Source organism: Pseudophryne corroboree, chromosome 1 (genome assembly GCF_028390025.1).
Source record: "Pseudophryne corroboree isolate aPseCor3 chromosome 1, aPseCor3.hap2, whole genome shotgun sequence".
Classification (NCBI taxonomy): Eukaryota; Metazoa; Chordata; class Amphibia; order Anura; family Myobatrachidae; genus Pseudophryne; species Pseudophryne corroboree.
The window spans coordinates 247897434-247915221 of NC_086444.1; the positions used below are offsets into that span (position 1 = coordinate 247897434).

Sequence of the window (17788 nt, forward strand, 5' to 3'; positions counted from 1 at the left end):
CATATGGACAGGGCGGAATTGCGGACCCGTCCGCAATTTCTGCCAAAAGTGGTGTCATCTTTTCATATGAACCAACCTATTGTGGTGCCTGTGGCTACTCGTGACTTGGAGGATTCCGAGTTGCTAGATGTGGTCAGGGCTTTGAAGGTTTATGTAGCCAGAACGGCGAGAGTCAGGAAAACTGAATCACTGTTTATCCTGAATGCACCCAACAAGCTGGGTGCTCCTGCTTCAAAGCAAACTATTGCTCGCTGGATCTGTAACACGATTCCGCAGGCTCATTCTGCGACTGAATTGCCGCTACCAAAATCAATGAAAGCCCATTCCACAAGGAAGGTGGGCTCTTCTTGGGCGGCTGCCCGAGGGGTCTCGGCATTACAGCTTTGCCGAGCAGCAACTTGGTCGGGTTCAAACACTTTTGCAAAGTTCTACAAGTTTGATACCCTGGCTGAGGAGGACCTTGTGTTTGCTCATTCGGTGCTGCAGAGTCATCCGCACTCTCCCGCCCATTTGGGAGCTTTGGTATAATCCCCATGGTCCTTACGGAGTCCCCAGCATCCACTAGGACGTTAGAGAAAATAAGGTTTTACTTACCGGTAAATCTATTTCTCGTAGTTCGTAGTGGATGCTGGGCGCCCGTCCCAAGTGCGGACTTCTTCTGCAATACTTGTATATAGTTATTGCTTAAATAAGGGTTATGTTATGGTTGCATCAGGGTTTATCTGATGCTCTGTTGTTCATACTGTTAACTGGGTAAGTTTATCACGAGTTATACGGTGTGATTGGTGTGGCTGGTATGAGTCTTACCCTGGATTCCAAAATCCTTTCCTTGTATGGTCAGCTCTTCCGGGCACAGTTTCCCTAACTGAGGTCTGGAGGAGGGATATAGAGGGAGGAGCCAGTGCACACCAGTATCCTAATTCTTTCTTAAAGTGCCCTGTCTCCTGCGGAGCCAGTCTATTCCCCATGGTCCTTACGGAGTCCCCAGCATCCACTACGGACTACGAGAAATAGATTTACCGGTAAGTAAAATCTTATTTTTAGGCTTGATGTGTTTTTATTTTCTCTCTCCAGGGTTGTCTACTAGTCATTTTGCTTGGGCCTTTCATTCGGTGGCAGAGGAAGAATTGCTTGCCACACTTCCTGCTATGCAGAAAGGTGACCCTACCTGGGCAGAACTGAGGGCTATGGGAGTGGGATGGTGGATGCGAAACATAAACAGTTTACGAAGATGCATTGAAAAGGTATGTGTTATGCTTCCCCTGTATTTTATCTGCGTTTAAGAAAATATACAGATGTGTCCTCTTACATCCTTGCAGCAGTCACAATAAACAGCCCTTGAAATCGTGCCATGTCGTGGACTCTGTAGTGCCTTTTTGTGTTCCCCCCCCCCCCCCCCCCCCGCAAAACTGCGTCTTAGATGCAAAGTTATGTAATAGGATACACAAGCAGCTTCTGCTGATTAAAATTATATGCAGCATGTCTGTGTTCTGTGTGTTGTTGCAACTCTATCTGCATCCGAAATGCCACATTAGTGTTTTACATGAAAACACTGTAGCATAGCATTTTGTATGTAAATGCTTGTGTGTCCTATTATTACTTTGCGTCTAAAATGCATTTTCGCAGAAAAAACACAAAAAAGATGCCCGGCGCGACGGAGTGTCACAGTACTCACGCGTTATGTGTAACGCGACTTGTAGCGTACGGCGCAAAGATGTAAGAGTACACTGTAGGCAGTTGTTAAATTGTAATTTTTTAATACTTCTGAGATTTGGTTCTAGTTTTGTCTTGTGATATAGACCATGGTTTTTGTGAACCTAATTTGAACATTTGTGGTTATATTTTTTTTGTCCCCCTTCATTCGTGTCTCTAAGGTTCTTACCTTACAGATCCTCCTACACCTAGCCTCAGCACATCATATGTCATTGAGATACAGATGGAGCCACGCTAGTCGTGGCTCCGTCTGTGACTAGGAGCGCCCTCCTGGGCGCACGGCGACTCTGTGAGCGTCTCTGGATGGACGTGCGCGCCTGGACGGAGACGCGCAGCATTCACTTTAATGGAGAGCGTCTATGTCCAGGCATACGCGCTCCCATACAGACGCTTACAATGGGCCCGGACTAGTCATGCCTGCGACTATGGGGGGGTAAGACAACGGAGGCTCCATCTGTACACGGCATGTGTCGCTCCGGGAGCTGTAGCATACAGTCTTTTTGTTAAAATTTAGCATCTTATTCACCATTGAAAGTGTACGGACGCTAGGCTGGGACTTGAACTTGGTGTGAGGAAAAGCCGCACCTGCTGTTTCGCAGTATTTCATATACAGGTTCAGACTCAATCGCACACAGATGTACAAATGTCGCACATCAAATTGATCACTGTAATTTTGCAAAGTAGTTTTATCGCTTCCAGTTGTTTTATTTGTGCGAATAAATCTCAAACAGTTTATGTGAAAAAGATGCCCAGTGTGGCCGGATCTCCCAGCAGCTTCCATCGCTGTTTGGTGTGACTAAAGCCACAGTGTATGAGTACACACCTGTATGCCAGGGGTCGCATGCTTGGTTAGAAAAGCATTAGGGAGTAAAACACAGACCACCCTAACAATACAGCAGAATTCTTAACTGGAGTAATTTGTCATACTCTAAACAGTTAACCATTCAATTATAAGAAGTGCAGGCAATCGGAGTGTTTCATGAACTTTGATTTAGCAAAACAAAAATCATCCTCTCTCTATTATCTATGGGTCAAGTCTAAGTCAGTGGTTCCAAAACTTTCTTGAATCAAGGCACCCTATAGTATCAGAATTTTTATTTACACGGCACCCCTAACTCAAAAGTTTATTTTTTTCCAAAATGCAGAAAAATAATATTCAATAAAGTAAATTGTGCTGTCATCCTTGTGGACAGGGTTGGGCTTCTTTTTGTCCACATACTTTATGATTGGCTATCACATTGACCATAAATAATTTGATTTGATCCTAGACCGCCAACCTGTGGCACCCTGCAACGTGCCACTGCATCCAGTTTGGGAGCCAATATTCTAAGTAAAATTTTAATTACCCAATGAGCCAGATATCATAGCAGACCAAAGAAGACTTTCACAGGCTATCATCAAATTTATGTTCATTAATGTAGCAATTATTTCTCTGACGTCCTAGTGGATGCTGGGAACTCCGTAAGGACCATGGGGAATAGACAGGCTCCGCAGGAGACTGGGCACTCTAAAAGAAAGATTAGGTACTATCTGGTGTGCACTGGCTCCTCCCTCTATGCCCCTCCTCCAGACCTCAGTTAGAATCTGTGCCCGGCCAGAGCTGGGTGCTCCTAGTGGGCTCTCCTGAGCTTGCTAGAAAAGAAAGTACCGTATTTTTCGGACCATAAGACGCACTTTTTCTCCCCAAAAATGTGGGGGGAAAAGTATGTGCGTCTTATGGAGCGAATAAGAGCCGATGCAGATGGAGTTTGCGGGTAGCGGCGGGTCCTGGATGCTGCTGCTGCGCCGTCATCAGCAGAGCGCGCCGCATCTCAGAGCCCAACAGTAGAGCCGGCATCACGTGACTCCCCCCGCTCCCCCACACCTCCTCCCTCCTCAGGAGTTTCCCTGCAGGCAGCGTTAGCTAAGAGCCTGGACGCGGGGAACTGGTGGGTCCTGGATGCTGCTGCTGCGCCGTCATCAGCAGAGCGTGCCGCATCTCAAAGCCCAGCAGCAAAGCCGGCATCATGTCACTCCCCCCGCTCCCCCACACCTCCTCCCTCCTCAGGAGTGCACCGCGAGCAGCGTTAGCTGAGAGCCTGGACACGGGGAACCACTGGTACTGTCTACAATATGTGTGTGTGTGTGTGTGTGTGTGTGTGTGTGTGTGTGTGTGTGTGTGTGTGTGTGTGTCTGTCTATGTGTATGCTGGCTCTGATGTATGTGTGTGTGTGTGTGTGTGTGTGTTGGCTATTTTTTTTCCAGTTTTCCTACTCTAAAAACCAGGTGCGTCTTATGGTCAGGCGCGTCTTATTGTCCGAAAAATACGGTATTTGTTAGGTTTTTTATTTTCAGTGAGATCTGCTGGCAACAGACTCACTGCTACGTGGGACTGAGGGGAGAGAAGCAAACCTACCTGCGTGCAGCTAGCTTGTGCTTCTTAGGCTACTGGACACCATTAGCTCCAGAGGGTTCGAACACAGGGCCTGACCTCGATCGTCCGTTCCCGGAGCCGCGCCGCCGTCCCCCTTGCAGAGCCAGAAGACAGAAGAACAGATGAAATCGGCGGCAGAAGACTCCGGTCTTCATTAAGGTAGCGCACAGCACTGCAGCTGTGCGCCATTGCTCCCACAGCACACCACTGTCAAAGTCAGAAAAATGTCTCTATGCACGTTGCCATATTTGCACCGCACACTGGTCCGTGCTGCGCATGCGTGCGCTCTCCCGTGGAGGCGCATACCCGCAATAGCGTGCACTCGCAGGCGCGGTATGCGTATTTACGGTAGAGTTTACGTAGTCGTAGCGTGCGACCCATTCGTTACAACTGTTCACAATTAATGTAGTTTATAGATCATGGTCCCTTTGATAGATTCTGAAAGTTTGGTTAAAATAGAATGTCCCTGAGCTGAGGAATCCCTCTTTGCATCGTACGAAGGGTCTAACAGGAATCATACAGCAGTGTTTGGTACCCATCGGAAGAGTATTTAATTAGCAATATTCCGGTGTTGGTTTGGAGCGTATTAATCGCTCGTGCGAATAGTTATGGACATAAGAAGTTATGTCCATTTATTTATTATTATTTGTTCTTACTTAGTCATGCATCTGAACAGTTGGAGACAGGCATCAGTGGGTCTCAAATGTCTCTTTGACCTCAGAGATCCCCCAAACAATAGTTTGCATGTTAAGAGGGCCTCATATCTACACATGCATAAGGTAAACACAGGAATAGTAATTGAAGATCAATTGTACTCCAAATCAGTATCTTTCCCGCAGACGGAGTACAATAGCCTTTAATTACACTGAGCTTTTGAGACTCAATAAGGAGGGCCAACACCTGTGTTTACAAATGGGGCTGGATTTGTATACAGGAGAATGAGGGCTGAGATGTCATTGTCTCAACTGAAAGTGGACATCATGAATATAGAACAAAACCCAGACAGGATTCTGTTTTGTATTCGCCAAACAATCGCTCTCCAGAAGACAGGAATGTGTTAGTCATCACCCATTGTTTTGCATAACCAGGGCCACTGATATGAGTCAACTTATGACCTTTTGTTATGATGCAGGGCCGAATTCCTTCGGCCAATGAACAATGGGATTGTAGGGACTATGAGATTGCATTGTGTGTGGGGCATAAATAGGCAGGCCGACCATATCCAACTTCACTCACTCTCATCAACGGTTATCTGCTGATAGCCGGGAGCTGGATATCGAGGCGCAGGCGATCATACCCTTTGTGAGTAAGTTTCTCTCCGTAATCATTGTCTTTCTGTGAGCCAATTTCTCTCTCTCTCTCTATCTCTCTCTCTCCTCTTTTCTCTTATATCTCTCATAGTATTATAGTATTGTACTGTATTGCATTTAGGTCAGTGTAGTATTGTCTTTTTGTATTTATTGTTTAGTTCTGTGGTTAGGAAGTCCTTGTTATATTGTAGTGTATCATTTGTACTGTTATCCCCTTTTACAAGTATATTAGATATAATACAGTTAATAGGCTTTGGAACCTAAACCAGTATCTGTGTATTTTCTATAGTGTTAAGTGTTCACTTGAGCGTCGGTGACGCTCAAGCAGCTTTGTAGTTAGTCAGGTTACACAAGGTTGCACTTACACCCTGTACTCACATTAAAGGTATTCAGTGTATTTCATTGGTATAAGGTTTTAACATAAAGGTATAGTGTTGTGAGCGTCTGCATCGCTGGTGACCTCCTCGTGGTCTCGAGCGTAAGCTACGCCATAGCGAATCATTACCCTAGACATAACCAATAACGTGTCCTGTGATCGCTGGGCCGCGAGCGAACGTGACGCTTGAGCGTCTCGCCTACGGCCGAGCGATCGTTACGCCAACAGCGTACCATTACGGTACTTCTTAAGTAAACAGCGTACAGTGTTCTTAGCTTCATAAAGGGTTGTTTATACGACAAAGGAATTTAGCATTGTCAATTGGGAACTCGTCCTATACTTCTCACATCTGCACTAGGTAGATCAGCAGACATTATCCCCCAGCAAAGGGTGGGAGATTGTCTCATAGTGCTGGCGAGATAAGCGTCTGCTTCGCTTAGATAAAGAGTGCTGAAGGAACCCGGTAACCGGAAGTAAGAACAAAACGCTTGTGTCTTTTTAAAACTGTTTATTTTTCTTTTGTCTTGCGTACGCACGCATATATCTGCATTTCTGTTTCATTTTCGTATATCACTATTCCTGTTTGCCAATTTTATAGTTGATAGAAAGTGCTAAAAAGAGATTTGCTGTTATTTCATAGTAGAGGTAATAGTTAAAGTATAGAACAAACACACGGTTTGTCTGAGATACAAGGCAGTCAGTGTGGATTGCGGTAGATGATCAGGGATCATTTACATTGATAAAAATATATTGTGTTACGGTGGATCTTTGCATTGCGTACACGTGTCGCTAACAAAGACTAGCGTACGCAATCCAAAGGCAGACGCAACGTAGCGTCCGGTTACGCCCACGTAGCTCAAGTTGTGATAAAGTGAAGTAACGCAAAGGCGACAAGTAACGCACAGCGGTAGATAACGCGACGCGGAAAATAACGCAAGTCATTTTTGGAGAATCTGAAATTTAGTTTAACAGATCCTGCTCGTAATTGGTAACACTGTTGGGCTAAAGACAAATTTCTGCGCAGAAATAGATATAGAAACAAAAGTGTACATGTGTTGAGTGAGTGTGTTTTGTATACAAAAGTTTATATAACTGTAAGGTGGAACCAAAAGGAAAGCCGGGTACTCGTCAAGGGACATACGTGTAAGTGACATATACGGTGGCTAGGGAGGCATCCCTGGTTAAATAATATTTGAGCATTAGAGTATAGCGGACCATAAGGTAACAGACCAGGAGGTCATAAGGTAACAGACCAGGAGGTCATAAGGTAACAGGTAAAATAGACAAAGAGGTCCGCTATAAAAGTCCAGTGGCACAACGCCTGGGGTGTTGGTGCAGAACCCATATAGGCCATAAGCTCTTGCTGAAGGAATCGCGGCCGGAAACATCGATTCCATTGATCTCTCAGTACATAACAAGTAGTGCTTGTGTACTGAACGATTGGACCACACGTAATTGTGTGCAGTAGTTAGTAATCTGACCTAATACCATTAGAGTAAAGTGGTCACAAACGCTATTTGTACATTCTGACGTGATTTGTGTAATTTTTTATTTTTGGAAGGGAAGTTCGCTGGTCACTCAGGAACTATCCAACAACCGATACTTGCTGGGGAACGCGCCCCAGTAAATAAAGGTTCACAGGGGCCCTGGGTTGGGTACCGCAGCTCTGGATACAGTGATTGCAGCACAGGCCAACGTGGGCGAGAAGTAAGTGGGGTACTTGGTAAACCGCCACCGCCGGCCTGCCCAGGACTTCTTGGTTTGTTTGTAAGGGTTCGCTGAAAGCCTTGATATTCAAGGAGGAATAAGCAACGCCTGCAGATTATGGGGGCCAGTTGTTCAGGTAGGGGGCGATCAACCTCGGTTCGGGTTGATTCAGAGAACCGATCAATTGGGTCGGCAAGGTACATCATGTGTGAAAAATACGGAAGTCACACAGAAATTTTATGTGATGAATGGGAGAGAATGACTGTACAAGACAGGGACAAATTCCCAAGAATAGGTAGCTTCAGTCCAGTAGTGTTACAAAATTTAAGGAGGAGGATAAGTCTCATTGAACCAACGAAGAGACAAAATAAACATTATGAATATTTACAGTTATGGCAACAGGAAAGTGAATTACAAAAAGAGTCTATTGACTTTTCTGACTCTTATCTTGAGAGGAGAGACAGTGGCATCAGGAGAGGGGTTGATTGCGGAGAGAAAGACACAAGGGTGAACAATAAAAACGCTCTTAGCAACTGTAATATAGATTATAAGAATAAGTGTAATAAATGTAACAATGATTATTGTAATACTGTTGAATGTACAACTATTAACCTGTGCAAGCTGCACCCCATGTCAAACCTCCCTCAGGAATACAAACAAGAAAGTGAGCCCAGAACGATGTCAGCACCTCTTCCAGCAACCATCACAAAAGCCATCCAGGTGGACGCGACAAAATTGGTAAAGGCAATAATCGAACCCCCTAACGGAGGGTCAGGTGAGGTCGTGTCCACAGGTACGTACAATGTTTCATATCACGCACAAACAGATGTACCCCATATTGTAAGACCAACACAAGATGATGTAACTGAGCTCGATCTGGCCAGGGTGATCTCAGTCCCCAATGGGAAGACTGACGATCAGGGAATCATTCCCGTCAAGGACAGTGCAATGCGCTGTCTCTTGTCCCGGACCGAATTGAGATCAATTATGTCTGAATTTCCTGATCCGAGGAAAAATCTAGCCAAATGTCAAAGGTTTATTAAAGAACTAGGAAACGCCACAGAACCCACCAACAAAGAGTGGCGGACAGTGCTGAGGGCATGTTTGCCCTCCAGTGTTGACCCTGAAAAATTCATTGCTGATTGTAAATTAAACACGGAGGTACCCTGTATGGAGGAACACAATCAGGAATGTATTAGGCAAATTAACCGACAGTTAGGAATATATTTCCCAACCACTGTCAAGTGGAATGAAATTTTCTCCATAAGGCAAAACGAAAAGGAAAATGTTTCTAATTATTTCAATCGAGCACTGCAAATAATGGCTAGAAACACTGGGATCGCAGACATCAAGACAAATGCACAACATAAAGGAATAGCGGTTAAGGTATTAATGAATGGTTTAAAGGATGAATTAAAAACAAGGGTACAGACCACCAACCCAAACTGGAGAGAGATCTCGGTGGCCGCACTAAGAGAGGCCGTCATTAATCATGACCAGAATATCACCAGGTACAGAGAGTCACTAAGAGATAAGTTAATGGCAGCAAATATACAGGCCCAAACCACAAGACCACCCCAACAAAAGCCACACACCCCTGCGAGAAATCCAGATATGGAAATCTGTTACAATTGTCATAAAAAGGGACACATTGCAAGAGATTGTAGATCAAGAGAAAGACAACACCATAATCATAAAATCCAAGGAATCAGGGAAGTACAGGGGAAACGATTGATGATGATGAGCATCCGAGCGTTTGAGGAGGCATCAAATCAACCAAAACCTCAGGTCATGGACACGTGGAGGAAGCCCAGGATTTGTTATCAGTGTAGGAGAGAAGGGCATTGTGCTAGCAACTGTAATAACCCACATAAAGTTAGACCCCCTAGACCAAGAAATGAGCAAAATTACAATACACACCATTATAATCAAGGATCACATAGGCAGGAAAGGTGATTATTAGGAATGGAGGCAAGCCTGAAGTAACGGTTAATGAAGTGGGAGGTCATTCACTAAAGACACAGGAATGACCAGGTGAAAAGTTGTAAATGTATTTGTGAAAAAATGTTTTTCTCTCCCTCTCTCTATCCCCATCTCTGACTAGTAGTGGTAAGAATTCACACATTGCATATCCACTTGGTCCTTGCAGAAGTCTACCAAACCCCAGCATGACCTCCGCCACAATGTATTTCTGGCCAGATACAGACAGTGGAGTAATGCAGGTGCTGGTGGGAAGGGACTGCTCAGGGAGACCATTAGACACATAGATATGACAGCCTAATAAGTCTGACAATGTTTTTCTAATGCTAACAATGTTTTCTTACAATGTTTAAAAATGCTTTGTTTCTCTTTTCTTATTGATGGTTATTGTCGAGTTATGTAATGTATATATGCACATGAATTGTTCTCTATCTCTTTTGTTTTTTTTATTTTCTCTCTCTTCTCACTCATGTTTCCATGGTTTAAAGATGGTATGTCACCCCTCAGTTGGACCAATGGTAATGCCAGATTTTTGCTCCTTACAGAAAGATCGTCGGTTAGGAAGGAATATTGCATCACCAGAATGATCGTTTTTGAAGACTGAGAGACAGCACCTTTGAGAGGACAGCAGAACAAGAAGAACAACAAGACGAGAGAACTTATTATCGTAACGAGTTCTCCCCCCCCCCCTCAAACTGTTTTCTTATACCCCCTTTACAAATTTCGTCTTTTCTCCTCCTGTAAGATGGACTTGCCCCAAGAGACTGCGATATGGATTTTCCCGTTAACCATGATGTTGACCAGAGCAGTCTGTTTCGGTGAGAGTACCAGTGAGGTCGAGAAAGGATCCAGAAAGGCTCTAATGACTGAGACGGAGGTGTAAATTTCCAATAGCAACCCAATCACCAAGCAAAGGCGAGTACCGGGCACGATCTAACAACCATGTTATCTGTAAACATTTTCTTTGAAGGATTGTGAGCTCAAAAAAGAAAACTGTATCAGTAGGCTCGGTAACAATAATGCCAATCCAGTTTTAATAACCATAGGGACCGGCATCCATTGAGTGACTATCACTCCTTAGTGGGTAGCGTGTTAAATGAGACAGATTTTTGGGTATGTTCTCAAGTACCTCAAGGGCATAGCAAATCAGGGCTAGTACCATTTCCTTAACGTTAGGGGAGGTACTTGAGCTAAGTGGTGGGAGACCGGTGGACCGGAGGTTTAACATCTCCAGCCCTCCTAGTTTGAAGCTCCACCAATACCATGTGGATAGGTCCCTCATATGTTTTAATATCTCCAATCCCCGTAAGCCGGGAAATTGGGAAGTGTCATGGAGCAACCTTACCATGACCTTTTCACACAGAGCAGATAGAATGCCTACAGATACAGAGCTGGTACGCCACATAGCCAGTAGAGGAAAATCTCTCCGGTATCGATATACCTTAGGAAATAGGATTACTAGAGTTGGAGAGGTATCACCAGGATACTGTGCACATATCATACAAACTGATACGTGCATTAAGCAGATGGAAGAATTAGGGTCAGGAGATTTCACCTGGAAGGTTTGTAACATGGTCATGTCCTTCTCCGTCCCCTATGTTCTCCCCGATGACGCATATTTCATATGTGGGAGAAAGGCGTACAAGTGGCTTGCCCCAAACTCTGAAGGATTGTGTTATATTGGAAAAGTATTGCCTGAAGTGATGACTGTTACACATGACAAAATGAAGGACATACACCGTGGTGCCCAAGCTCCTTATACTCACACTCATTACGAGCACCGAGTTAAAAGACAACTGTCAGAAAGGTTAGAGCATCCGGCCTCTGATCTTATCCATGAATCCACCGGGATTCAGGTTCTGGTAGCGTTAGATTTCACTCGTACCGCTCGGGGAGTGATGAATTATAGATACATTTCCGCACTCGCCAATTTGTTAGATAATATCACTGAAATGTATGATGACACGTTTAGATACACTGGAAGAGAACTTCAAGCTTATAAAACAGAACTAGTTCAGCATAGGATGGTTCTTAATTATCTTACAGCAGTAACAGGCGGATATTGTGTTACATTGGCAACACAGTACGGCATAAAGTGTTGCACGTACATCACAAATAGCACCGAGGATCCGGTAGAGGTCATAGACCAAAAGATGGATGATATTCTCCAATTGAAGTGGGAATTTCGTCGAAAACACAATCTCACCCTTGCTGCTGTAGGTAATGAGCTGACTAGTTGGGTGTCATGGTTGAACCCGCGAAATTGGTTCTCCGGTTTAGGAGACTGGGCTCAAGGAGTCATAATGGATGTTGGAAAGTTTCTACTATGTATCTTGGGTGTCGTTATATCGATTGGATTGATATTTAGATGCGGGCAGGCTTTAATGAGGTGCAAACAAAGTACAAAAGTGATGAGCTTGAGGAGTGAGGAAACCGTAATTAACCTGGATTTGATTTATGACCCAATGATAGAAACCAGAATGTGATGAAAATGCGATTATACGGTCCGTTTCTTTCACCTGTTTTTCTGCTTTTCTCCAAGATACAAAGACCCCCTTGGACGAGGAAGTTGACGAGACGCTATACAGACAACAGACAAGCACCAAAGAAGAAGATTTGACAACTTTAAATATGGACACTTGATGAACTTTGCCATGGATCCCCAGTTTCCCTAGTATTTTTAAACTCACGCTAGCCCAACATTTTTGTAAATCTGATGGCTCAGACAAAGCTATTTGCTCATGCCCAAGGAGCAATACAGCGCAAAGAAGACGACTCTCAACAGATACCGAACACAACTTCAACAACAGATGTACATTTCCCTGACATAGAATATCATTGCATTTTTCGTAAGTGTTCTTTATCTTCATCTCTACAACCCTCAGGTAACGACACACATAGACGATAGGGAATACAGGCACAGATATCAGCAACCACATACCTCCCCCATTCATGTATCATCAACTAAAATGTGCATCCCCATTTTGTTACAACCACAGCCGAAATGAGCTCGGTAGAGTTTGACAGCCCATCCACAGACCTGTACCACAGGATAAGAAGGAATTCAAATGTATACTTCGCAATACCTCGAAGCTTGATTTACCACACGTACGGCACGATGATACATGACCCTCCAAACATGGACTCATACACACATGCTTCTGCTTTCTCACTAGGTCATACCCTCTTCACACCTACTCCACTCTTCTCCCCTACCCAACCATGGAAATCAATTAACCCCTGACTTACATTTTTCTCCTTAAATATTTTAGAAGGTGGCAGTTATTATTGACTGCCAAAGGGTGGACTGTCAAAGTCAGAAAAATGTCTCTATGCACGTTGCCATATTTGCACCGCACACTGGTCCGTGCTGCGCATGCGTGCGCTCTCCCGTGGAGGCGCATACCCGCAATAGCGTGCACTCGCAGGCGCGGTATGCGTATTTACGGTAGAGTTTACGTAGTCGTAGCGTGCGACCCATTCGTTACAACTGTTCACAATTAATGTAGTTTATAGATCATGGTCCCTTTGATAGATTCTGAAAGTTTGGTTAAAATAGAATGTCCCTGAGCTGAGGAATCCCTCTTTGCATCGTACGAAGGGTCTAACAGGAATCATACAGCAGTGTTTGGTACCCATCGGAAGAGTATTTAATTAGCAATATTCCGGTGTTGGTTTGGAGCGTATTAATCGCTCGTGCGAATAGTTATGGACATAAGAAGTTATGTCCATTTATTTATTATTATTTGTTCTTACTTAGTCATGCATCTGAACAGTTGGAGACAGGCATCAGTGGGTCTCAAATGTCTCTTTGACCTCAGAGATCCCCCAAACAATAGTTTGCATGTTAAGAGGGCCTCATATCTACACATGCATAAGGTAAACACAGGAATAGTAATTGAAGATCAATTGTACTCCAAATCAGTATCTTTCCCGCAGACGGAGTACAATAGCCTTTAATTACACTGAGCTTTTGAGACTCAATAAGGAGGGCCAACACCTGTGTTTACAAATGGGGCTGGATTTGTATACAGGAGAATGAGGGCTGAGATGTCATTGTCTCAACTGAAAGTGGACATCATGAATATAGAACAAAACCCAGACAGGATTCTGTTTTGTATTCGCCAAACAATCGCTCTCCAGAAGACAGGAATGTGTTAGTCATCACCCATTGTTTTGCATAACCAGGGCCACTGATATGAGTCAACTTATGACCTTTTGTTATGATGCAGGGCCGAATTCCTTCGGCCAATGAACAATGGGATTGTAGGGACTATGAGATTGCATTGTGTGTGGGGCATAAATAGGCAGGCCGACCATATCCAACTTCACTCACTCTCATCAACGGTTATCTGCTGATAGCCGGGAGCTGGATATCGAGGCGCAGGCGATCATACCCTTTGTGAGTAAGTTTCTCTCCGTAATCATTGTCTTTCTGTGAGCCAATTTCTCTCTCTCTCTCTATCTCTCTCTCTCCTCTTTTCTCTTATATCTCTCATAGTATTATAGTATTGTACTGTATTGCATTTAGGTCAGTGTAGTATTGTCTTTTTGTATTTATTGTTTAGTTCTGTGGTTAGGAAGTCCTTGTTATATTGTAGTGTATCATTTGTACTGTTATCCCCTTTTACAAGTATATTAGATATAATACAGTTAATAGGCTTTGGAACCTAAACCAGTATCTGTGTATTTTCTATAGTGTTAAGTGTTCACTTGAGCGTCGGTGATGCTCAAGCAGCTTTGTAGTTAGTCAGGTTACACAAGGTTGCACTTACACCCTGTACTCACATTAAAGGTATTCAGTGTATTTCATTGGTATAAGGTTTTAACATAAAGGTATAGTGTTGTGAGCGTCTGCATCGCTGGTGACCTCCTCGTGGTCTCGAGCGTAAGCTACGCCATAGCGAATCATTACCCTAGACATAACCAATAACGTGTCCTGTGATCGCTGGGCCGCGAGCGAACGTGACGCTTGAGCGTCTCGCCTACGGCCGAGCGATCGTTACGCCAACAGCGTACCATTACGGTACTTCTTAAGTAAACAGCGTACAGTGTTCTTAGCTTCATAAAGGGTTGTTTATACGACAAAGGAATTTAGCATTGTCACCACACACTCCGGTCACTGGTGGGTGCTGGGCGGGGGCGCCCTGGGCAGCAATTATAATACCTTTTGGCACAAATTACACACATAATACAGTCTAGCACTGTATATGTGTGAAAACCCCCGCCATTAAGTCACACAAAACGCGGGACAGAAGCCCGCCGCTGAGGGGCCTTCTTCCTCAGCACACCAGCGCCATTTTCCCTTCACAGCTCCGCTGGAAGCACGCTCCCCAGGCTCTCCCCTGCAGTATCCAGGTACAAGACGGGTTAAAAAGAGAGGGGGGGCACATAAATTTAGGCGCAAATCGATACAAACAAGCAGCTATTGGGAAAATCACTTATTAGCAGTGTAAATCCCTGTGTTATATAGCGCTGTGGTGTGTGCTGGCATACTCTCACTCTGTCTCCCCAAAGGACTTTGTGGGGTCCTGTCCTCAGTCTGAGCATTCCCTGTGTGTGTGCGGTGTGTCGGTACGGCTGTGTCGACATGTTTGATGAGGAGGGTTACGTGGAGGCGGAGCAGGGGCAGATACATGTGGTGTCGCCCCCGACGGGGCCGACACCTGATTGGATGGATATGTGGAAGGTCTTAACCGACAGTGTCAACTCCTTACATAAAAGGTTTGATGACGCAGCAGCCTTGGGACAGCCGGGGTCTCAGCCCGCGCCTGCCCAGGCGACTCAGAAGCCGTCAGGGGCTCATAAACGCCCGCTAGCTCTGATGGTAGACACAGATGTCGACACGGAGTCTGACTCCAGTGTAGATGAGGATGAGACAAATGTACAGTCTACAAAAGCCATCCGATGCATGATTACTGCAATGAAAGATGTATTGCACATTTCTGATATTAACCCGGTTACCACCAAAAGGGGTATTATGTTTGGGGAGAAATAGCAGCCAGTGACTTTTCCCTCATCTGATGAATTAAATGATTTGTGTGAAGAAGCGTGGAGTTCCCCTGATAAGAAACTAGTGATTTCTAAGAGGTTACTGATGGCGTACCCTTTCCCGCCAACGGATAGGTTACGTTGGGAGACATCCCCTAGGGTGGACAAGGCGCTAACACGCTTATCTAAAAGGGTGGCACTGCCGTCTCAGGATAGGGCCGCCCTAAAGGATCCTGCGGATAGAAAGCAGGAAGCTATCCTGAAGTCTGTGTATACACACTCTGGTACTCTACTGAGACCTGCTATTGCTTCAGCCTGGATGTGTAGTGCTGCAGCAGCATGGACTGATACCCTGTCAGACAACATTGATTCCCTCGACAGGGATACTATTTTGCTAACCATCGAACATATAAAAGACGTCGTCTTATATATGCGGGATGCACAGAGGGACATTTGCCTGCTGGCATCTAGAATTAATGCAATGTCCATTTCTGCCAGGAGAGTATTATGGACTCGGCAGTGGACAGGTGATGCTGATTCTAAAAAACACATGGAGGTTTTGCCTTATAAGGGTGAGGAACTATTTGGGGACGGTCTCTCGGACCTCGTATCCACAGCAACTGCTGGGAAGTCGACTTTTTTGCCTCAGGTTCCTTCACAGCCTAAGAAAGCACCGTATTATCAAATGCAGTCCTTTCGGCCTCAGAAAGGCAAGCGGGTCAGAGGAGCATCCTTTCTGGCCAGAGGCAAGGGTAGAGGAAAGAAGCTGCACCAGGCAGCCAGTTCCCAGGAACAAAAATCCTCCCCTGCTTCCACTAAGTCCACCGCATGACGTTGGGGCTCCACAGGCGGAGCCAGGTGCGGTGGGGGCGCGTCTCCGAAACTTCAGCACCCAGTGGGTTCGCTCACAAGTCGATCTATGGGCTGTACAAATTGTATCTCAGGGATACAAGCTGGAGTTCGAGGCGACTCCCCCTCGCCGTTACCTCAAATCAGCCTTGCCAGCTGCTCCCAGGGAAAGGGAGGTAGTACTGGCGGCAATTCACAAGCTGTACCTCAAGCAGGTGATAATCAAGGTCTCCCTCCTTCAACAGGGCAGGGGTTACTATTCCACAATGTTTGTGGTACCGAAACCGGACGGTTCGGTGAGACCCATCCTGAATTTAAAATCCTTGAATACTTATATAAAGAAGTTCAAGTTCAAAATGGAATCGCTCAGGGCGGTTATTGCAAGCCTGGAAGAGGGGGATTTTATGGTGTCGCTGGACATCAAGGATGCTTACTTGCATGTCCCCATTTTCCCACCTCACCAGGAGTACCTCAGGTTTGTGGTACAGAACTGTCATTACCAATTCCAGACGTTGCCATTTGGTCTCTCCATGGCTCCGAGAATATTTACCAAGGTAATGGCCGAAATGATGATACTCCTTCGAAGAAAGGGAGTTATAATTATCCCGTACTTGGACGATCTCCTCATAAAGGCGAGGTCCAAAGAGCAGTTGTTGGTCAGCGTAGCACTCTCTCAGGAAGTGTTGCAACAGCACGGCTGGATTCTGAATATCCCAAAGTCGCAGCTGATCCCTACGACGCGTCTGCTTTTCCTGGGAATGATTCTGGACACAGAACAGAAGAAGGTGTTTCTCCCGGAGGAGAAGGCCCAGGAATTGTCATCTCTGGTCAGGGACCTCCTGAAACCAAAACAGGTGTCGGTGCATCACTGCACGCGAGTCCTGGGAAAGATGGTGGCTTCTTACGAAGCAATTCCCTTCGGCAGGTTCCATCCAAGGATCTTTCAGTGGGATCTGTTGGACAAATGGTCCGGATCGCATCTTCAGATGCATCGGTTGATCACCCTGTCCCCAAGGGCCAGGGTGTCTCTGCTGTGGTGGCTGCAGAGTGCTCATCTTCTCGAGGGACGCAGGTTCGGCATACAGGACTGGATCCTGGTGACCACGGATGCAAGCCTCCGAGGATGGGGGGCAGTCATTCAGGGAAGAAACTTCCAAGGACAGTGGTCAAGTCTGGAGACTTCTCTACACATATATATATTGGAACTAAGGGCCATCGACAACGCCCTGAGTCAAGCAGAGCCCCTGCTTTAAAACCAATCTGTACTGATTCAGTCAGACAACATCACGGCCGTCGCCCATGTAAACCGCCAGGGCAGCACAAGAAGCAGGATGGCAATGGCAGAAGCCACAAGGATTCTTCGATGGGCGCAGAATCACGTGCTAGCACTGTCAGCAGTGTTCATTCCGGGAGTGGACAACTGGGAAGCAGACTTCCTCAGCAGGCACG

At 45.4% G+C, this 17788-nt stretch overlaps 1 protein-coding gene across 4 annotated transcripts in view; it reads left to right on the top strand.

The window, feature by feature from the left end:
• The window catches only part of DMXL1 (Dmx like 1), a 444894-nt gene that overhangs the window by 282005 nt on the left and 145101 nt on the right, over positions 1-17788 (top strand). For all 4 annotated transcript variants that reach the window (XM_063964182.1, XM_063964179.1, XM_063964181.1 and 1 more), the window contains exon 20: positions 1075-1244. In XM_063964182.1, the coding sequence (XP_063820252.1) occupies positions 1075-1244 (170 nt within the window). The remainder of the gene's footprint in view (positions 1-1074; positions 1245-17788) is intronic.